Source organism: Pleurodeles waltl, chromosome 9, assembly GCF_031143425.1.
Source record: "Pleurodeles waltl isolate 20211129_DDA chromosome 9, aPleWal1.hap1.20221129, whole genome shotgun sequence".
Lineage (NCBI taxonomy): Eukaryota > Metazoa > Chordata > Amphibia > Caudata > Salamandridae > Pleurodeles > Pleurodeles waltl.
In genome coordinates, this window is record NC_090448.1 from 993,196,674 (window position 1) to 993,220,174 (window position 23,501).

The following is a 23,501-nucleotide window of genomic DNA, read 5'->3' on the forward strand; positions in this document are numbered from 1 at the left end:
CTTTGAGCATTACTGATTTGAGTATGTGAGATTTATCGCTCACATGTTTGGGATTATTAGGTTCCATGTGCACTCTTTCTGATCACTGTTCGTATAGTCAGAGTTTAGCATATAGCAATATGGCGGCCTCGTTTGTCACTCGGAGACTAGTTAATATGCACACTTCCTGTTTGAATGCAGTCCGTCATTTCTTTTTGTTCCAGTCATATAGACGCAAATCATGGCACCCCGGCTTGGACGCCAGGCATGATTGTACTTGCTCTGGAATACTTAGATACACACAGTATGCCGGGTCGGGCACTATTTGGCTATATTTGTCTACAAGGAAACACAGGGTTTGCACAATGAATATGATTTTGGCCTATCCTTCCCACCATTGCTGTTTGATTACAGGTAGATAAGTCCCCTCCCCGTACGAGTGGCAGGACAGTCCATATAACTATGAATACAGAAGAATTTGCTACTTTCCAAAGCATTGACAAGTAACTGGTGAGTGGTCAGTCCTCTTCTTTCCTCAGGAGTTATGATACCTGGATACGGGACAAACAGAATATAACACTTCTCCGCTACTTTATTTTTATATTTAGCTTGGAGGCACACTTATTTAGCTAGAGGCCATTCCGCATGGGAATAAAAAATGCTTACTCATCTAGAATTTTCAATTCTATTAAGGATACGGAGGTGAGGATTATGCTTTCTCTTTCTTTACTGAAAGAAATACAGCAGCCAATAAACATTTAGATACACAAAAAACTGCAATACCCAACAGTCTCAGTAGTCCAATCCAACCAATCCCTGGTCCACAGTCTGCATATATGTCCGTGACACTAAAGTCCTTCCTCTTTCTTTGCAATGACAGAACAATTCAACCTGAAGAAACGAATAATGAATCCAACCAGCATCACCCAGGAATCCAGGCGGTCAGTGTTGCCGAACCATTCATAGGAGCGTAAAATCTTTACTCATTCTTGATATCAGAACCTAGTAAAGAAAAGACACATCGATAAGGTCTCGTAAAAAACGTCTAAATGGGAGGGAAACTTTGTTAGATACAGATATCAAATGTACATCATCAACTTTTTTTATACTTCAAAAAGTAAGCTAAATATTACTTAAGTACATATTACATAAGGGTGGGATAATCCTCGCCTCAGTGTCCTTAATAGAATTGAAAATTCTTGACGCGTAAGCTAATTTTTTTATTCTATGTCAGGACCGGAGGCTTCTGATTATGCTAGTTCAAAGCTGATCCACCACAACTGAGGCCACATCTACAATAGGTTTATGATAAAACACAACATATTATCAGAAGACCAATCTGCTGCATTCATAATGTCTTCCAAACGAGAACCAACATTAAATGACTTAGAGGCCATAGCACCCCTGACTGATTGAGCTCCAAAAGAGGAAACATCAATTCCAGCTTCACCCAATAACCATTTAACCCATCTAGCCAGAGTAGCTAAAGAGACCGGTGAAAATGGTCTCTGCAAGGAAATGAGTAACTGACCTTGAGTATCTCTGCGAAACGTTTGAGTACAATCCTCATATGCCTTTATACATTGACTCACACATAATTTAGGATGATGTGGAAAAGCTGGGTAAGAAATATTCCTCGAAACAGTTTTAGTACGACTTGAAACGGAAAATGGGACCCCTGAAGGGGTAAAAACTCTACCTGCTAAGTCCAGAGCTCTGCCATCTGAAACTCTTCTGCATGAAATAAGACATAATAAAATTGTGAGTTTGGCCGACAATTGTTCACGCAATAAATCTTCATCACATGGCCAGTTTCTTAAAAACCGAAGAACAATGTCAGCATCCCATAGAACTGAATATTTTGGTTGAGGAGGTTTTACCATTCTGATGCCCCTTAGAAGTTTACAAACTAACGGATGTTCACCCACCAGTTTACCATCAACATGAGGATGTACCACTGAAAGAGCTGACCTGAAATTATTTATAGATCTATATGGTAAACTCTGTGTAGCTAAATCCGATACAAAATTTATAATCATGCTAATGTGGGCCCCCAGGGGATCAATAATTAGTTCATGGCACCAACCCACCCATCGTTTCCAAGAAGCTTCATATCTTTTGTGGGTAGAGTGTGCCCAAGACTGCGATAAGAAGAAGAGAGCTTCTCTCGAAAAATTTGCCATTTGCCAGCGTCCCCTGAAAGTCTCCACGCCAAAAGGGGCAACATCCCCTGCAATATTAGAGGATGAGGTAGTTGACCCAGATCCAGAAGCAATGCTGGGAACATCGGTAGACCGATTGGAAGGGCACAAGATAATGCCATCGCCACAGGGAACCATGACTGCGCTCTACAAAGAGGTGTGATCAATATGATCTCTGCCCCCTTTCTCCGAAACTGAGAGAGTACTCTCTGAATCATGGAGAAGGGGGGAAAAGCATACAATAGAGAGTTCGTCCATACCTGAAGAAAGGCATCTGTCGCTATGGCCAATGGGTCCGGCCTCCAGCTGTAAAAGAGAGGGAGTTGAGAGTTGAGGCGAGACGCAAAAAGGTCTATCGCAAATCTCCCCCAGTGACTTGTAATCGCTGAGAACACAGATTGATGCATCTTCCAGTCTCTGCTGTCCCTCAAGAACTGAGAGTTCCAATCCTCTATCACATTGGAACGACCAGGAATGTATTCTGCCATCACTGAAATCTGATGGTGCAGGCAAAAAGGCCAAAAATTCCTTTGCAATGACCGCCAGAATTCAGGATCTGGTCCTGCACAAACGATTGATGTAGTGCACTGCCGAGATGTTGTCCATACATAACAGTATGCAACAAATGGCTTTTTGGGGCGAGAGAGGCGGATTGCAAACGCTCCTGCCAGTAGTTCCAAACAATTGATGTGGAGAGAGTTCCGCTGGAGACCACCTGCCCCCCTTCTCTAGTGTCCCATATCGAGCACCCCAGCCCCATCAGCTGGCATCTGATTCTACGGATCACCTCTGGAACTGAAGCAAAAATCGCTCTTCCACTCCAAGCATCCATGTGTTCCAACCACCAGAATATCTCTTCTCGGGCTTCTTGCGTCAACGAAATCTGCTCCACATAAGAGACCTTTTTGTAGATGCAGAATCTTTAATCGTTGAAGGGCCTGTAATGCAAGGGACCCGGAAATATTGCTTGACTAGAGGAGGCTAGAAGTCCTACCAACCTCGCTAGCATCCTCAATGATATACTCGGAGAGGCAAGGGCTCTCCGTAACTCTTTCTTGATCATTGACTGTTTCGTCAGAGGGAGTCGTAATTGTGCTTTGATAGAATCTATTTGGAAGCCTAAGAATTCTATACTTTGGGAAGGAATGAGGACGGATTTGTCTGAGTTTATCAAAACACCCCAGATCTTGCAAAATTTGAATAGTCCAGTTTCAATGGACCAGAACCACCTCTCTTGTCTAAGCCATATTCAGAATGTGGTCTAGATAAATATTTAGACTTACTCCCCTTTCATGCAGAAATTGTACGACAGGATGAAGCAATTTAGTGAAACACCAGGGGGCTGAAGACAGACCAAGGGGAAGGACTGTAAACTCCAACCACCGGTTTTGCCAATAAAACTGCAGGAATCTGCGATGTGGCCCAAAAACTGGTACGGTCAAATAAGCATCCTTGAGATCCAGACGTACAAGCCAGTCCCCTTTTAACAAAAGGTCTCTTAAAAGATGAATACCCTCCATCTTGAAATGGTGATATATTATGAATGAATTGAAGTCTCTTAGATTGAGACCCAGCCGATACACCCCTCCTTTCTTTTGCATGAGAAAAATTGTGTTGACGAACCTAGAAGGGTGCCACTCTGTGGAAAATATTGCTCACTTCTGAAGAAGAGAAGCTGCTTGGAGGTCTATGAAATTGCTCTGTGTTTGGGGAAAAACGTAGAATAGGAGGAACAACTGTCTGGCGGGAGGGGGGGAATAAAACTCCAAGTGATAACCCATCCCTGTTTGAAGGATCCAGGGATCCTGTGATATCTGTCTCCAAGCCTGCAAATGTTCTTTTAACCTGCCCCACAAATAAACTTCGGAAAAAGGAATTATTCTCACCTGTTGTTGCCAAGTCCGGATTGTTGTAACTTCCCCTGTTTCCACCTCTATTGGTGCGACCTCGACCTCTTTTGCGGGAGGGGTAGAATCCGGAAGGGGTTTGGTAGGACCAGCGGCCTCTGGAAGAGAAGGCCTGATAATATCCACGGCCTGGCGTTCGGCCTCTGTAGCGTCCAGCCTTGATAAAAAGGCTGCCACTGAACATTTTCTTCATGGAGGAATGAGCTTTGTCCAGGGTGGAAAAGGTGGACATGTATTTCCCTAGATCTTTAACAAATTTGTCTCAGAACAGGAGGCCTTTGGCCAGAGACCCGGGCTCTGAAGAAGCTAATTCCACCAACTTGGAATCTATCCTCATCAAAAACGACTTCCGTCGTTCCGTGGAAATGGCGCAATTGGCATTGCCAAGGAGGCAAACGGCCCTCTACGCCCACTCCAGAACTGCCTCAGGATCCAACGGCGAGTTACTCTCTTTGGCTTGCACCACCAGTCCAAGGATCTTTGTGAGCGGTCCAGAAATATCCAGGCTCGGTCTAGCCCCTTTTTAGGATCCTTTGAGAATTTTTAAAGAAAAGTGGCCATACTCGGATCTAGTTCTGGAGTATCCGCCACCTTGCCCGTCAAGGAAGGGCGGGGGCATTCTGAACGGTGTGTATTGCAAACTTCCTTGTTGAATCCTTTGCGCAACCTATCTTGGACAAAGTGTGCCACCTCCACAGTGGTTATCCATTCAGTGGATCTCGGATTAATAATACTCTCCAGATCGAAAAACAGGTTTCTCTGAACCGATGCTTCGTCAGACATATGGCGAGACTTACGTTTCCTTTTTCCCAATATCTTGGGTTCCTCTTGAGTGTTTTCTAAATCAGAAGAGTGGGAAGCGGAAGACTGAGATTCCTCTGGGCACAACATACCGTGAGAGGATAATTCTCTAGGGATCTCAGAGAGATCTTGTTCATATTCATGGTCTCTGAGGACCGAAGAAGCCATTTGCAATAGTATTTCAGCGGAGGATCTAGTACCTCCGGGAGCCTTCTGGGTCAGACTTGCATCCGGATTTATAGTTACAGACATTCTGGCATGAGAAGGCTTGCCCATCAATTCTCTCTGACCATAATGCACCAAAGGCTGAGTAAAGGGCTTTAAAGACTCAATGAGGGCCTGATTAACAGAGTCCTGCATGTGATGTCCCAGGGCCTGCACCAATCTTTCCTCCATCTGGTTATCATAGGGATCTTCGGCCTCTTGCTGTAAAAACTCATCATCTTCTTTCTTGAAAGATGTACAATAAAGAAGGAGTTCCAACATAAAGGGGGGGAAATCAGCCCTTGCAGGTATAATGAAGGAGAAATTCTCCAGCTCAACAGAGAGGCAAACACTCAAAAATAGACCCTATACAAAGTCGAGGGAGCACCTGCAATTATTTCCCAAGGGCAAAGCCCTAAATCGTGTTTTCCGCCCCGTCAGGCATTCTCAGGGGACAAATATGGATTTTTTATTGACTGACCCACGCGGCACTGCTGACGAGATGCAGAACTGCCATTGTCCGATCTCATCAGCGCGCACATGTCATAAAAATAAAGAGAGGACTGGCCTCTCATAAAAAGCCCTCCACATGGCTTCTGGCAGTAGCCGTACATATTATGCCCGTTATCGGGAAGTCCCGCAGGACACTTCTGCAGTGCAGGCAGCGTTGCCAGAGGTCACGCGCTAGCCGCACACACAATTCTGTTTTTCATACAAGAGATTAAAATGAACGAGCGTGCGAGCGCGGTGACCGCGAACCTCTGCGACGGAGGAAAGTGAGCACCGTTCAGCCCCTGCTCCCACTCCACAGCCAATAAAGCTGTAAAATACACATAAATTACTTAAATATCTTTAAATATCAACCAAACGACAGAGACTTACCTTAATGGCTGCAGCAGCAAAGAAAGAGGAAGGACTTTAGTGTCACGGACATATTTACAGGCAATGAACCAGGGATTGGTTGTATTGGACTACTGAGAATGTTGGGTATTGTAGTTTTTTGTGTATCTAAACGTTTATTGGCTGCTGTGTGTTACTTTCAGTAAAGAAAAAGAAAGCATAATCCGAAGCCTCCGGTCCTGACATAGAATTCCGACCGTGCACGAGGGATTTGTGTTTTTGAAAGACGAATCAGACAAGTATTTAAAAGATTGCTATGGTGGGCACTTTGCGTGAGTTTTAGCACCTTGGTTTCACTTAAGGTCAATTTAGACTTCATATGGTTGTGTGGGATTGGACCAATCTGCTTTTTCTTCCAACCACAACATCACTATTTAGTTGGATTTTGAATGACGCATGACTTATCTAAATACGTTTTTATGTTTCCGCAACATTTCCAGCTGTTTCCACTACAAATTAAACTACATAACGTGGAGATTTTCAAATTAATTTACATTATGGAGATGCCACTTTGTAGAATAATTCAGTATTAAATTTGGTTTTGAGATTATGCATAGGTTCCCACTCGGTTGATTGACCGTATCATGAGTAGAGTAAACTGGTGGTGGAACTACCAAATAAGTTTCATATTGTATCACAACAGTAGTTATTTTGTGTTATTTTCAGCCCTGATTAGGTCATAGGATTACCCCCAGATGACAAAAAGCATGTTGACTGAGAATTGGCTGAGTTTAATTATCAAAAGAAGAGGCTGAATTGGTCAGGAATAAACTTGAGAAAAAAATTACAAGACTGCTTAAAGACTTCATATTGTATTGGTGTGTGCCTTAAACTACAGCATGTTATGATGGTACTAGGGTGGGAGAGTAGTTTCCCCCCCACACTATTGTGTAGCGGCCCTGGGCAGCGCTTAGGGAGCCCTGCGGACTTAGGCTACTTCAATACGGATCAGCGTAGCTGTACATGCGCACAGTAGGACTATGAGGAAAATACACTGTGGGAATCCCATTTTCCTGCTAAATTGCAATTAGAAGTGGCTATATGGATGCTGTGCCTATTCAGATATGACAAAATGTGTTGATGCTAACATGGGTCTCCCAACCTGCAAATGTCCCATGTGATGCATTAATAGGGTGATTGGGGGAGTGTGTCATGATCTCGTTCCATAGTGGTCTTGTTAGTACGTAAGAGGGGAAGTGTATCAGACTCACAATGGTTAACTAGTAGTGTTCAGACATGTGCCGGGCCTGAAAGGATTCACAGCAGTGGGATGATTACAGTTATTACCCCAAGTCTGCAGAAGGAGAAGAGGCACAGGTGAATTGGCTGAGACCACAGAGACAGGATCACGGATATGGTGTTTGCACATGAAGGCTGTAACATGTTGAGGGTTGGGGAAGAAGTGTTCATTACCGTGCATTGATATTCTTAGGCGGGCAGGGTAGATCATGGCATATGAGGCTTGCTGCAACTTCAGTTTAACCTGAATGAGCTTACTCCACGCCTCCTGGACTGCTGCCATGCAGTCTGGGAAGAGAGTAATTTCATTGCTGTCGAAGTTCAGAGAGTTGTTTCTTCATAGCCAACAGAAGTGCAGTATCACAGCCTCGACAATTACAGAGTATGACAACAATCGGGCATGCCGGGTATCCCGGCGAAGGTCAGGCTGCCAAGGTTCGGTGTGCACATTCGACAATGAGGAGTTTAAAGAAGGAATCAGGCACCAAACAGGGTACTGAGCATCTTCTCCACATAGTCTTCCAGTTTGCTTGTTTTGGTGGTTTCTGGACCCCCAGGATGCGTAGATTGTTGCGGAGGTACCGCACTTTTAAGTCTTCGTTGCAGTGACCTTAAGTGCCTTCTCCATATTGAGCAAAGTGTCACCTCGATAGGAAACAGTACCTTCAGCCACAGAGATGCGTTGCTCAGCCTTCTGGAACCAACCATAGTGTTTCTCCCATTTGCCTGCAATAGCGTTCACCACGTTGCACATGGAGTCCATTTTGGTTTAGATGGAAGTGAAGCTTTGTTGCATCCATAATGATAGGGTTTTTATGTTGGTTGACTTCTAAGGCATCTCCGAAGACGAGCCAGCAATGTCCAGCTTTTCTCAACAAACCACTGAGCCTGGCGGGAGCCAAAATGGAGCTTAGCTTGACAGCTGTCCGGTTTTTCCATTGCAATGCAGTGCCAGGAGATTTGTACAGATACTATTGATAGGGAAAAAACACTATAGTGAATGGACCGCAGCTTGTATCAGTCCGAGGCACAAAGTCTTACAGGATGGAGTACCGAGTGCCAGATAAGACAAGGTTCCCCCACTCCCCAGGACACAGAGCCAGGTGCAGGAAGGAACAAGCAGACCAGTAACTTTGACAAGCGTGTGGTATACAGTAAAGCCAGATATAGGGGCACCAGTTCCAGTCTTATGGGCTCCCAGCCAGTCAGGAAACCTCAGAGCAACGGCCCCAGTCTGCATTGGCCACGTCTCAGTAGAGCACCTGCACCCCTCTGGGGCCCAGCAGGGATAGCAACAGGGCCATGCTTCCTCCCACACAACACAGCGAGGTGATAGAGGTTTTGTGAAGGAGGGGACTGGGTCCCACTTCACCCCCACTAGTGCAGCACGGTCAGAGGGCACAAGCAGACACTAGTCCTCCATCATTCCATTGCATCTGGAGGGTGAAGACCTGAACAGCTGCACAGGTTGGTATTATATCGTGGCTCGGTAGCAGGAGGGCTACGCCCATCTAAAGGTGGCTCAGGTAGCCAACAGGATGGTATCTGTTAATGGGAGGATAAGGTCCCATCCCCACCCCTCCAAAAATGTCTCCACAGGTGGAGGCGCAAGCAGACCCTATTCTCCCACAAGCCCAGTGGTGTCACGCCGGTGTCATGGGTGGCCCGAGACCAGAGCGAGGAGAATGGCCCAGTGGTGCAGCTTGGGGAAGTAAAGTCAGCGGAATATGCCCTTAAATCCCCCGGGGCTGAAATTGAGGTGTCGGCTCAGTGGCTTCATAAATAGCCGATGCGTGCACTATTGAAGTGGGAAAGGGGAACGGACTCGGTTGACTGCACCATGCGCGGACTCCAGTTGCACCTCACCCCTAGGAAGAGACGCCCCTGTCTCCAATCCCGGCCAAAGCTTCCAGAGGTAGCAACACCGCAGGGGCAGGCCCCCAAAGGCACAAAAATATCATTGCTAGGCTCCTCTCACTCATGGCCAGCTACCATGTAAAGCGCAGTCACAGGACCCCAGCATGGTAGCCACTCATAGTTTTTTACCTTTAAGTGGGCCAAACTAGGCGATCCTCAGGGTGTCATCAACGGTGTATAGGGGCTCCCCACAATGCACTCAGTGAGGCAAGATGATGGTGGATAATGTCCCCAGACTGCAGGAACCTTAAGGGAGTGTGTCCATCTTGCGTTCCAGCTCTCTTGCATCCCCTCCTATTCTTACTCCCAACTTCAGCTCATCATTTTTGCAACCTCACAAAGAAAGTTCAGTAGTTGTTGTGCAAAGGGTGGGCATACTGACAAAGTATCAATGGAGAAAGAGGACATTGTATACTACTCACAATACGTTTGGTGCTCAGGAAAGACTTCTTGGTCAAACTAATTTTAGATCTTCTTTTCTTGAAAGCTTTCCTTTAAAAGAACAATACCCTAGTCCAGAGACACCTCTTTTTTCTAAAGAAGAGGTGGTCACACTTCTGTCTTACAGGAACTCCTTTGTCCTGCCTTTCCCTGCTTGAGTTATGCTCAGAAGCAGGAGTGCAGAACAGTGTCTGGGGTCTGCAGCACAGGCTGGCATGCAGATCCTGCAAGGCTGTACAGGCAAACTGGGGGATCCCCTAGGGAACCGCCAGAGTACATGGTATCATGCAACTAGCACTGGAATCGGTGTAGTTGCATGATTCCAACATGTTTGTTACCAAACGTGCCTAGGTTTGGTGAAGCCATTATGTAATTGGACTGTTGTTGTTGACCAGTGTCCAATACATATCTTAAGATGGCTTCCCCGCACTAACAAACCCCACGAAATGGAGACTGGGGTTTGTAGGGGTGCCTCTGCTCATGCAGGGGTGCCCTCACACTTAGAACCATGCACCCTGCCCTTGCGCTGAAGGGTCTACTTTAGGGGTGACTTAAAGGGTCAGAGTGCAGTGATCATGATATAAGGCAAACCTAATATCTGGAGTGAAAGGTGCACGTACCATTTAACACCGGGTGCAATAGCAGGCCTGTCGCCACAGTTTGCAAGAACCCCCATGGGTGGCACAATACATGCTGCATCTCATGGGTGACCCCGGGTGTACCAATTCCTTCGGGTCTCAGTACCATGTACTAGGGACTTACATGGGTGCACCAGTTTGCCAAATGTGGCGTGTAAAAGTTACTATACAACTAAATTTAGGGGAGAGAACACTCACACCGGGGTCTTGATTAGCAGGCTCCCAGTGCACTACAGTCTAAATATATTGACACTAGGCAAAAAGTGGGAGTAACTATGCCAGAAATGTGGGGGTAACTATGCCTCAGGTCATGGAGGAGGCCCGGCCATACTCTCCCAAGCAGTGAACGACGGGAGAGATGCAGCTATGTTTTCCATCCAATGTGGTTTAGACACGACTGACTTGATGGGCAGAATGATTGCTTCAACAGTGGCATGCCTGGCTGAGAACATCTGTTTTTTCACGGATGTCCAAGCAAATCTTTTAGGCATGCCCTTCAACGGCCCCCGTTTGGTTGGCGAGAAGGCAGACTCAGCGCTGGAGCGTTTTAAGGACTCTCGGACTGCGGGCAAGTCCTTGGGCCTCTCCGCGACCCCTCGTCCACCGCCTGCATTTCACCCCTTTTATGGCTATGGAAGAGGCGTGTTATCGCACCACCCAATGCCAGCCACTATTCTGCTCAACCAACCCAGGGTATTTGAGGATGTGGGCCTGGTGTTTTCAGACCTAAAGGGTCTATAGGCCAGAAGTAGTCTGCCACACAGACCCTGGCAGCTGCAACCTCAAAGCCCTCCTGGTTTGGATCTGCAGGACCACGCTTGCCCAGCTGGAGGGAGAATACACCATCATCTCCTCCCCTGGAAGTCTATAACATCAAACACATCTGTACTGCAGATCATCAGGAAGGGCTATGCGCTGCCTTTTCAATCCTTTCCTCCTCCTATTCCACCAACAGTCGAACAGCTGGCGGAGGATCATTTGTCACTGCTCCGAGAGGAAGTTATGGCTCTTTTGGCCGAGAGAGTCCTGATGTCAAAAGTGGACAGTGGTCATTATTCCTGCTACTTTCTGATGCCCAAAAAGAACAAGGGTCTTCGGCCTATTCTAGACCTATGGACGGTAAATCTCTTACTCAAAAAGGAGAAGTTGAAGATGCTCACTTTGGCTCAGGTTTCGTCTTCCCTAGATCTACAAGACTGGTTGGTAGCGCTAGACTTGCAGGATGCATATTTTCATATCCCCATCCTGCCGGCCCACAGGCGTTACCTGCTGTTCAGGATAGGCCACAAACACTTTCAGTTCACCGTACTGCCATTTGACCTTACAAGCACCCATCGGGTGTTCCACATGGTGATGGCCGTGGTCGCAGCTCACCTGCACAAGTCAGGGGTTTCAGTCTTCCCCTACTTCGACGACTGGCTGTTGAAGGTGGGTTCGCCCCAGCCCGTCATCTCAGACCTCCAGACTACTGCGAACCTCCTACATTTGCTGGGCTTCACTATAAATGTGTCAGTCACACCTGACTCCCTCTCAGATGCTCCCTTTCATAGGAGCTGTTCTGGACACATTGTAGTTTTGAACTTATCCTTCTGAGCAGCGAGTCCAGGATATTCAGGCTATGATATGGATGTTTCAGCCTCTGTCCTGGGTTTTGGTGCTATTGACTCTGAGGCTGCTGGGCCCATAGCCTCCTGCTAGCACAACATGCCAGATGGCATATGTGGGCTCTGCAGTGGTACCTGAAGTTCCAATGGGCGCAGCATCAGGGAAATCTCTCCGCCATGGTACAGATCTCAAAGGGAACTGCGAAGAACCTGCAGGGGTGGTTACTGAGCCATGATTGGGCCAGAGGCAGACTCTGCCTTACCCTACCAGACCTCACAGTAGTGACAGACGCGTCACTCCTGGGATGGGGCGGCCATCTCGGAGAGGTGGAAATCAGAGGACTCTAAACTCCGGCAGAATCCAGACTCCACATCAACATGTTGGAGCTCACGGTAATCCGACTAGCGTTGAAGGCATTTCTTCCCTCTATCAAAGAGAGGATAGTGGAGGTGTTCACGGACAACACCACTGCCATGTGGGGCTGCAACAAGCACAGCGGGTGGGGTCATGGACTCTTTGTCAAGAGGCCCTCTGACTCTGGGCATGGCTTGAACAGCAGGGCATTACCCTGGTGGTTCAACACCTGGCAGGTTCTCTAAACACCAGGGTGGACAAACTCAGCAGAAGGGGAGGGTCCTCCACCCCAACATGTCAACTCTGCGCCTTCTTGCTTGGAGATTGAGGGGCGGCAGTTGACAGTCTTTGACCTTCCTCCCAAAGTCTGTAATGTTATCTTGGCAGCCAGGCGTTCCTCCACAAAAACAGTATGCACCTGCCGTTGACAAAGATTTGTAAAATATTGTACAGAGAAGTCTATAGATCCTCTACCTGACACTCTTTTCTTCATTCCTTCTCTTGCCAAACAGGGTTCCCTTTGGGGACACTGAAGGGCTATCTCTTTGCTCTATTAGCCTTTCTGCGGCTGCCAGATCAACCCTCTCTCTTCAAATCACCTAATATAAATAGGTTTCTTAAAGGGCCTGTAAATAGGTTTCTCACTACACCCTCTGTCATGCCTCAGTGGGCTCTCAATCTAATTCTCACATATCTCATGTGTGCTCCTTTCGAGCCATTGCACAACTTTCACCTCTGGCTGCTCACCATCAAGGCAGCCTTCTTAATGGCAACAACATCTGCCTCGAAAGTGAATGGGATTCGAGCCTTATAATCTAAGCTGCCATATCTCGTTGTGTTACAAGAAAAGGGGGTGCTACACACCCATGTCTCTTTTCTTCCCAAGGTGGTGGCCTCATTCCATCTTGGTCAAACTGTACCTTGCCCGCTTTCTTTGCTCCCCCCCCCATCCTTCTAAGGAAGAAGAGCAACTGCATCGGTTGGACCCAAAAAGAGCGTTGTCATTCTGCCTTGACCACACAAAAGAGTTACGGGTAGACGACCAACTCTTTGTGGGGTATGCGAGATCAAAGAAGGGTCAGGCAGTACAGAAGTGGACCATTTTGCGCTGGGTCGTTCTCTGTATTAAGATTTGCTACGCCATGGATAAGAAGCAGCCTTACTAGGGCATGGGACCCGTTCCACCGGGGGGAAAGCTGCGACCTCGGCGTTTACACGTGGAGTCCCAGTCCTGGCACCTGCCAGGCAGCAACGTGGGTGTCAATGCACATGTTTGCCAAACACTTCTGTCTGGACAGTCGGGTCCACAGGGACTGGCATTTTGCCTGTTCGGTCCTGCAGGACTTCTTAGTCTGAAAACATTGTCCGTAGCTCACTGTCAGGAGGATTTGGCTTGAGTGTCTAATCAAAGGTAAGGAATCTGCAGTTAGACGTCTGTATCAGATGAACAAGTTAATTACCTTCAGTAACGCATTATCTGGTAGAGACTCTAGCTACCGATTCCTTACACCCACCCATGCCTCCTTGCTCCGAGGACTTGTTACTAGGGTTAGGGTGATCCCTTTTTCAGGGCCCTAGTTTTGACACACATTGCACCAGTTCTTGTCATAGCTCTGCACTTCTGGGGTGGAAAGTTATGATAAAAGTTACTGATTCCCGTGTGCCTGTGTAGCAGCTATATAGGTGACCGTAATGTCCCATCCAGTGTCAACGATGCCACGCAGAGCTGAATGGAACCACCCTAAGGCGCGCACAAGGGGTATTGCTCACCAGACATTTCCGGATCCAGTCTGACACCTGGGGAAATCAAAGGGTAAGAAATCTACAGCTAGATAGAGTTTCTACCAGATAATGCGTTACCAAAGGTAAGTAACTTGTTCTGCAGGTCTCATCTTGCATTGAACCATACATTTTATTCTGTAGGTACAAGGCAGGTCTTCCTTTAAATTCTAACATTATTCCGTTTTAATCAAGTTATAATTATTGCTGGATTAATGCACCGTCTGCTGAAGAGCCCTACATACCTTTACAGCTTCCAAATATTTGTGTAGCAAAGTCTATTTTAAGATATTTTTACAGCATTGCTTCCAGCGTCAGGAATTTACACTCATTTGTGAAAGTGGGAGAACAAGGATTGTGAAAATTGTTTGATAATCTATGTAACTTTTAAGCTTTTTAATTTGCTTGATCAGCTATCACTGATTGTGCTAATCACTACTTTCCCCCAGATGTATTTTAGGAATTGGTTGCTTCGTGATTACCTTACAGTATATTGGCTAAAGGAAGCAACTGCAAGTGATACATAAGTTATGTCTTTCTTGCTTCTAGTTTGTAATCACATGGAGAGATATACCTCGCACAGTCCTTTCCTTTGTATGGATCTTTGTTACATTACAGCCTTGCTGAAGGATGGTTTTGGCTTCAAGGATAGCACTGTCCTACAAGTGAGTAACAACCTAACATTTTGATCCCACAAATGGAGCTGCACAAATGTTTATGGGGTGGTAGTTTGATTAGATATTGGGTGGAAGGGTAATTTGCCACATGGGTGTAATAAAAGAAGGTGTGTGGAAGTCAGTTTTGTGAAATGTTCTTCATTGTTTTCTGTTTGTAGTTGACCAAGAAAGTGAACGATGTGGAGACAAGCTGGACATTGGGAGCCACATTCCACTTAATGCAGTCTCTTCACGTCTCCCACTGAAAAAGTGCAAGTGCTCTTAAGCCACTCTTCCCAGAAATGGCTGGTGGAAACCTCTGCGTTTCAGCAGGGGCACCGCCAGATAAAGAGAGCCTTTCCAGTATATACTTGCTCAACAAGGAAACTGAAGCTGCTGGAAAGAAAGTACAGTTGGATCACTGTATTGCGATTCTGCCATGCCCAAAAAATCACATCTGTGATGTTACCACAGAAATAAAGTGCCTGAAACATTTTAACATTACTCCACCCGGCTGTGGTTACACATTGTAATTGCTGAATTTCACACTGATCTTTTGGGTGGGTACCAAGAGAATTGGTGTTAATGCTCTGCTGTACGATCAGGTGTGGAGAACACCAGGTCAGTGAATAAGTGACAAAATAGCATAGATGGCAATGTTGTCAGATTTGCTTTTAGGAGCCTGGAGAAAAGAACCTCTAGGCTCATGCTGTTGTGTGATTACCTAGTTGGTATGAAGAACCTCAGGTCAAACTCCAGGTTTCGTGATCACACAGTGGGTACAAAGAACCTCAGGGCAAACACCTTGCTTTGTGATGCTCATTTGGGTAGTAATGGTCTTGGGGTTAACATTTTGATGTATGATCACAAAGGGCTTCACAACAACCTCAGGATTTATTGTATTCCTTGTAATAGTCTCTATCATACACTTGCACCATCTTGCCATAAAGCAGTTGATATTTGAAGTGTAAACCGCTATAGAAATGATCTACCTTACCTTGCTAGGAAATTACTAGATTGCTATAAACATACTTAACCACTAGAACCAACCCTTACCATAAAATGCTGGAACCATTTATATGTATGTCAATTAAAGTATCCTTGAACTACAAGCAATATTTAAACTATACGCACATATGAATACAACATTATGTTGTATGGAAGCAAAATATAATTATTTATTAATTTAAAGCATCCAGGAGCGGGAATGTTGGTGCAATATGAAACAGCGATTAAGTGTGAAAAGCAATTTGTTTTCGGCCAGAAACCTTTTTCGGACATCTCTAGGCTCTTTGGGTGCACGAAGATTATTAGCATGTAGACACCATCCGTGTGTAGAGTTTTTGGGGGTTTTCTAGTTATCTTTATCTCTAGATATTTTGGGTTCTTATGATAGAGTTATCACGGAACAATTTCAAGCTGTTCTCTTATTCTATGATAATTCCTTGTTGTACTGTGATTTATAGGCCTCATGTGTGCTTTCTTTTTCTCAAGTTTCATTTGCTCTGTAGATGTCCATAATTTTAGAATCTTGGAGGTCTGGCAATGTCTTGTTTACCCTGTAATGTGAGTTTCTTTAATGAATTTCTGTACATCTAGCATTGGTTCTTTACATATTTCTGTTTCAGAAATCTGTGTTCTTTCTACTTCTTGGATCTTGCAGATGTCCCAGGTTGTTGACACCACTGGTTCTGTGGACGTCTTCACTCTCTCCTCCTCCCCGACCCTCGTTTAAATGACTTGTGTTATTTGGGGCGACACATTAATTTAACCTGTTTTAACTTAAGTGCAAGGGTGTTTTAATGTTAGCCTGTAATGCATTGATTTTGTTTCTCCTCTTTTATTTAAATTTGCTTGTATTTTATTTTGTAACTTAGCTGCCGGATATGCAAGGTTCATTTATCCTTACCCTTGCTTTGATATCCATAGCTACTCGGGCTCTGGAGTATTTTGCTGCCAAGGAAAAGGGTTTGTTCTACAGACTGTTAATGTACGCTCCATGGTTTTCTAATTTGCTGCTGCAGAGGCAGCCTGCAAAAGTGAAGCCCATTTGAGCATGATGGCTGTACATAAGGCAAAAGACGCTGACCTGCCAGAAAAGTGTTAATCTTAGCCACCCTGTCTTTGTTACCACAGGGAGCTTTTAATCGCCTGCTATGCTCTACAGAAAGTATGGCTGTTGTCTCAAATATGTATTATCTAATGCATTCCCTCAAGGACACCATCACCTATAGCTTTTTCAACAAACTATTTTATGTGGGACACTGGATACCATACGTTGAAAATCTATTTTCATGTAAATACCTTCCATTGAGGATTATTTTGGACACAGAGGTTCGAGCTAAATACAAAATCACTTAATAAATTGCCCCTTTGAAAGAAGGATGACTAGCTATCATTAATCTAACCAAGCTGAAACACTTCTGACCAATATCTTGACCTATTGCTCCCATTTTATCAGAAACTCCGCGATGTATTGCTGTCCTTGTCATTTATTTTACCTCTGTAATTCCTGTGCAGAGCATCTTGTACCTTTTTTACTAAAGCATCCAAATTCTTTTTCCTAGGTGCCCACAACCTATGGGCCGAGGATTCTCCTGTGCTCTACTCTCTAATTTCTTTGACATCAGCTCCATTCTTGGCATTAACCAGTTAGTGACCAGCCCCACTTACTAAGCAGGCCACAATCTGGACCTCATTTCATCCAGTATTGACAGCACATCAGTCAAGGTAGCTAACTTTTGCCATAGACAGATGATTATGCAATTCCTTTACTGATTAATTCTAGTTGGAGACCTTCTCATTCTAAACCTTTCACTGTACCTACCAAGATGCATATCTTTAACACCTGGATTCCTGATGCTTAAGCTCAAGTACCCCCAGTGCCAAGCGAGAATTAGTTTCTAACCTAGCAAGCAAAAAAAGGAAAGCAAAAGATACATGGCAAATTCGTTATTGTGAATTCTAATAAAAGAAAATGTATCTCTCCGAAGTTACTGAAAGGTCTTCAAGACTGTCAATGCTAATTCATATCTTGGAAAAATTATCAGTTTTCAGCTTAGTAATGGACCTTGCTAATCCTTCACTCTTCCTCCAAAATCACCGAACACATAGTAAGTTAATAACCTTCAGACTTCTTTTAAGTAAATACTATTTTTGATGCTTCACAAGCTGAATTCTGGATAGAACAAATTATGTGCTTGATGCATTACTTGATGACCTGCGTATGTTTTTGTATATTTACTGCCCTTGCTGCTTCTCCTCTTTTTACCACGTATTTGGTAAATTGTCATGATAGTGCACTTCAATTCCACTGCCCTGTGGAGGTCCATGGGCCTAATTTTTAAATCCAGAAGTTATTCACCCCAACCCTCCTAGCCCATGTGAATCTCTTTAGATCTTTTACTTTCCTTTTATACTTCTAAACAATGATCACAAGCACTCTGTTGGCTGGCTAATGATGTGGTACCTATGCATATACGATTCTAGGAATGTCTTTGTTATTGTATGAATGAGATGCAACTCTTTGAAATTCAGCACTACGAAACGGATGAGCTTGTGCGGGCAGGCTCTACAACATTATGGTCAGATACCTGATGGCCAGCAGAGATGGTCTCTGACCCTTTGCCGCCTGAGGAGTTTCCACATAGGATTTTTCTTTGACTGTGACTTGCCTTTGAATCTGTAGATTAGAAAACTCACATTGGGTCGCTTTCTGTGTGTAAAAAACATTGAAAAATTGTACATCTGTATCTCAAGATTATACTTGTGGTCTACAGTTGTTATCTGTAATCTCTTTGGGTTCTCTTGATGTTTGTGTCTAGTCTATTAGGCTCGGCATTTGTAGATGATGTTGTCTTTGGCCTCCACTTTCTGTGAGTGCCTTAATTTCCATACCTTTAGGGTTCTTTAAATGCCTCTAGGATTATCAGATTCTATAGATGTCCTTGTATTCTGCCTCTTTGAATCTATTGATAATTTGTTTATACTGAGGGCTCCCTTTTTGCCTTACAGCTCAATGACATTTTCAAGTGCCATTTTTGTATCAAAGTATTTGTATTTGCAAGACACCTTGTTCACCCCAAAATTTCCTGGGCTTATTGTGTGCCTTGACGTATTCAACATTTGATTTCCAAAGATTGTTTTAACTTGAGGAAGGTTGGGGGGGGGGGGGGGGATGGAAAGGGTTGTGTGTGTGTGTGTGTGTGTGTGTGCGCACACACACGTGTGTATCTGTTGCTTATTCCATAGGGTACCCAACACTAAAATTGTCAACCTGCATTGAAGACCTACAACTCTCAATGTCTTGTCTTTAATAATGAGCACAACACTACACCCAGAAGCAGCAGGGTCCAAGACCAAGGAGCTCTTTATCTTTGTTTGAATAAAGAATATGTTTACAAAGAAGTACCTTTATGAAACAATGAACATTTCAAGCAAAACATCTGTCATAGCTGGTTAAGTAGAAACTGCATTTCACAAAAAAAACTAAAACTTACATAATGATTAACCTTCCTCTACATGTAACTCAGGCCCTGAACCTAATCCAGGCCTAAATCTGTCATGTCATTAAGCATTACCTTAATGCTTTGTAAAACACGTATTCCTTTATTAAAGTGCCTCAGGTTTATACTGGTAATGAAAAAGGGGTATTTAATGTTTGGCCTCTTTCTTTATAGGGAACTAAAAAAAATAGTTGCTAAAACTACTTTTTATCCTAGCATTTCATTGGTTTTATCTTTGCAGACCAGGTTTTCAATAAAGATTCTTCATAGTGATGTAATCCTAAAGTGCTCATATGCTAGAGAATGTTTTTTTTAAATTGCACTTTTTTTTATTCCTATTAGTTGTTATTGAAAAGGGGGTGTGGATTGCCTCTAGATGTACTGGGGTGTCCATTCAAGCCAATAACCTTTGGAAAGCAAGTAAAATTAGAAGTGTTAAAATGAAGCATCTTATTGTTAACTCTTAATTATTCAGAATGGTCTCAGTAGAGGACAAATGGGCCCGATGCATGAAATTTCCATTTGCAAAAAGTGGTCTTAAATTGTGCAAATGGAAAAGAATGTTGCAAACCTACCTATGTACTAATAAGACAGTTAACAAAAACCTGAACTGTGGTGGTCTCAGTCAGACCTACCTCGTTCATATTAATGAAGTAGGCCACAGCCTTCAACTTGCTACAGTTGGATGCCATCACAGGGATGGTGGCCTTCTGCGGTCAGCAAGCTAACATGTCTGTGACCGCATTTAAATAAACTTTTATTTAATGCAGCCTTTTTTTCTTAAAGGAAATGGTGCTGCATTGAGAAAGAATAGGTTTTTTTTTAAATTTGTTTTAGAGTATGCAGTAATCCCATGGACCAGTGTCTACTCCCCACCATTTTTTTTACACCCACAAAGGACAAGGGGACCCTTTCCCTTTTGCAAATGCCTTACCACCCCAACTCCGGAGTCTGTAACTTTTCAATATTTTACGACCGAGTTAAGGTCACAAAACGTTGATGCCTACCACAAAAAAATCACTATTTGGAAGGAATGCCTTGAGCGTGCCCTTCAAAATCATGATTTGTTATGCCTGTCTAAATCCATTACAATTCAGTAACATGTTACAGAACCTCAGCATGGGTTCAGTAGTTCTTTAAAAAACATTTTCCAATTGCAAATCTTGTGCCCCTGCAAATTACAGGCATTACAACCGCAAAATGGCTTTGTACATCAGGCTCTAGGTTAGACCAAAAAGGAGATATACTTCCAGAAGCTTTGATACAAAAGAATGCCCAACACCAAGGTATTTTCAGCATTTGAATAAAGTTATTGTTAACTACAGTTGAAACAAATTAGTATTTGTCTGCTTTAAGGGAGAAACATGTAATATTTGACATTGTGGTGCTAAGGAAATTAAGCATTGTGAAATAGTTTACTAGTTAATAAATATATTTTAATTGAACTGTTGTTTTGTGGTGTGTTTCATTTTGCGTATTATAACGGTTGCAGGTTATCTTATGTAATACTCTGGAAAATGTGTGTTAATCTTCTTAAAAAATAAAAAACAAGCTGGACCAAAAGAAACTGATTTTTTAAATAATTTAGAGAGTCCTTGAATCCCCTTACAGTGACTCTGTTTCTCCAGTTTTAACAATAGCAAGCAACTAATCTCCATTATCTGCTGACTGCACCATATGAATATATCATAGGAAAGGGTTTGTTGATATTTTCAAAACTGAGAAAGGATCCATATGAGGATATTTGTTCTTTTTCTCTTGGTGCTTTACTTCAATTAGTACTCAAGAAAGTGGGCACATATTGCTGGTAAAACATTTCTGCAAGAATGGTTTTCAACAAACGAACAACACACTAACACCCTCAATAGACAAAAGCCCTTGTTATGCAGTAGCCAAGATTACCAGCCAGTATTGCACCCAGGGGAACTCTGATATTGCACCTTGAAGTGTTACCAAAGAGAGAATTACCATTTCAGTCTAAGAGTTTCTGAGGGCTGAATGAGGAGTAACTTTCGGTAATAAAGTTTGTGCACCCAATTACCACAGATTTCCCTTTTCAACATCTTCCCTACTGCCCACCCATGCACATTTCATTAGGTACTACCTGGCTAAGTCTGCTTGAGGAAAACATTTTGAGAGTGCAGTTTTATTCAAACCTCCAAAAGGCCAGATCAGGCCCAGATGGTGTTTGATGCCTGTATTTGTATTTGCAGCCTTTTTGTAATGAGGACAGCCAAAAGTTGATGGATGGAATAAATGAGTACATCCCAGCCACTGGCAATCACCTGAGAGCAGATTCCAGTTCACTATTTTTCCCCACCATGCCACCTCTGACTGAAACTAGCCACTTGAAAATCAGCCTTGGCCCTGCAGCAATGGGAACAGTCCAGCCTGAACTGCCAGACCATATCATCTCTGCATGGGAATGCAAGCAACCCTAGGCTAGTTTCAGCCTATTTGTACACACCTGGCACCAGCTTCAGAGAGTGAAGGATGGTGTTATTAGTGCTGCTGCCTCATACTGGGGCAGGATGGAGGTCTCAGGCATGTCCTGGACCTCTGCTGAAAGACTAATTATAGGTGCTCAACCTGTCCCAGATTATCTCTGCTTTGGAGCCAGAAAACTGAATGATGTTCCAGCACTTGTAGGACTAGAGCCACAGGCATTATCTGCGGTTGACGGTGGGTTTGGAACACTTCAGTTTACTGTGCTCCCCTTCAGCCTTACCTTGTCCCATACGATGTTCCCAAAAGTTATGGAGGAAGTTGCTTCCCACCTTCGAAGTTCAGGTATGCATGTGTTCTCATACGTTGATGACTGGTTGTTCAATGCAGGCTTACAGGAGTCTTCCCACAGATCACCTCCAGAGCTGTTCTGGTGCCTGGGGAAATTCTTAAGGTGAGGAATCTGCAGTTAGAGTATCCACCAGGAAGGTGGACAACTTGTTCCTTTGGGTAATGGACCAGTAATCTTCGGTATTCAGCCTAATCCTCCCCACAATCCACTTAGGTATACAAACATAATTCCCAACCAATCATGCAATGCTGATTACCTCACACTGTTTATAGCTCCACGTTTTGTCATTTACAATATATATGTAAGCTTGAAGGTGAGTAAATCTGGTCTTACCTTCACTTTGTTGTGGTACTTACTACATTGGCTATTTGTAATCAGTATACTGGTATACCTCCTTGTATATTCACTTCGACTTGAAGGATGTGTGGAGAGCATATAACCCCACAGGTTAAAGTGTACATTTTATTCCCCAGCTTGTTGATATACTGGTGGATGGGACCTACATCACTCCGTAAATTGAAGCTATCATTGAACCCATGTTGATCTCAGATCACACGTGTATCGCTATCACCTGATTACTCTGAGAGAGTCTTCTCCCAGGGTTAGGCAATTGAGAATAAATACAAATTTGCTGTAACGCCCCTAGTAAACCCACAATATCGAAGACACTATTAATCTATGTATATTTGAAAATAAAGATTCATGCTCCTCAACTCCGATATTATGGAGATGCTCTGAAAGCCATGATATGGCAAGTTATGATCAGCAAAAGTACCAAAGAGGCCTTCATGAACTTAAATCGGACATAAAGTATCTTGCGAACCTAAGTATTCAGTCTACATCAATCTGGACATTTAATTGGTTTAAGAGTCATAAATTAGAGTACAATTGTATACTCGGTATCAGACACAAACACTAGCAAACTACCTAAAATCCAGAGAGGTTGAATTGCACATCTGCAGGCAAGTTGAAAAATCTTACTATACACCTAAATGATGCCAAAAATTGCAGTGGTAACTCACGAATACTATGCCTCTTTATGTACTTGAGATACTGACCTAGATACACAATGTGATAGATACTGGGAGGGTTTGGATCTGCCATCATTTACTACAGAGGAGAGGGTTGTAATTTCTCACCCAGGGATTTTTGTTCTTCCAGAGCAAAAGTTATTGATACCTTTACTGGGAAAGTAATGGCTTTAAATAGCAACCCAAATGCTTCAATCAGAAAAAAAATATTTGTTTAAAATCCTTCAAATTAGGTGAGGCACAAGACAGGGCTGTCCACTCCTACTGTGTTGTATCATACAGTGTGGTTGCTTTAAGGGTGTGCATAATGGTGACTGGTCACTACCTGCTTGGGGTAGAAGTGTGGATTCTATAGTGAACAGTTGGACTTGTTGCAGGATAATCCAAAACTTAAAAAATGGAAAGAAAGGCAAACTCCTCTTTGGCAATATAAAGACAGCCATTTACTGTCACAATAGGGAGATCGATCCTCCTCACACAGGCAGGCAGCTGGTTTCAACTTGCTGTAGCACAGACAGCTTCTTATATACAGGATCACATGTTGCTT

General features: G+C 43.8%; 1 protein-coding gene across 1 annotated transcript in view; it reads left to right on the plus strand.

Moving 5' to 3' along the window:
• The window catches only part of ENTPD5 (ectonucleoside triphosphate diphosphohydrolase 5 (inactive)), a 326,640-nt gene extending 306,069 nt beyond the window's left edge, over window positions 1-20,571 (plus strand). The window contains exons 13-14 of the mRNA XM_069208509.1: window positions 14,515-14,630; window positions 14,801-20,571. Of these exons, the coding sequence (XP_069064610.1) occupies window positions 14,515-14,630; window positions 14,801-14,887 (203 nt within the window). The 3' untranslated portion in view covers window positions 14,888-20,571. The remainder of the gene's footprint in view (window positions 1-14,514; window positions 14,631-14,800) is intronic.
• Window positions 20,572-23,501: the final 2,930 nt, after the last annotated feature.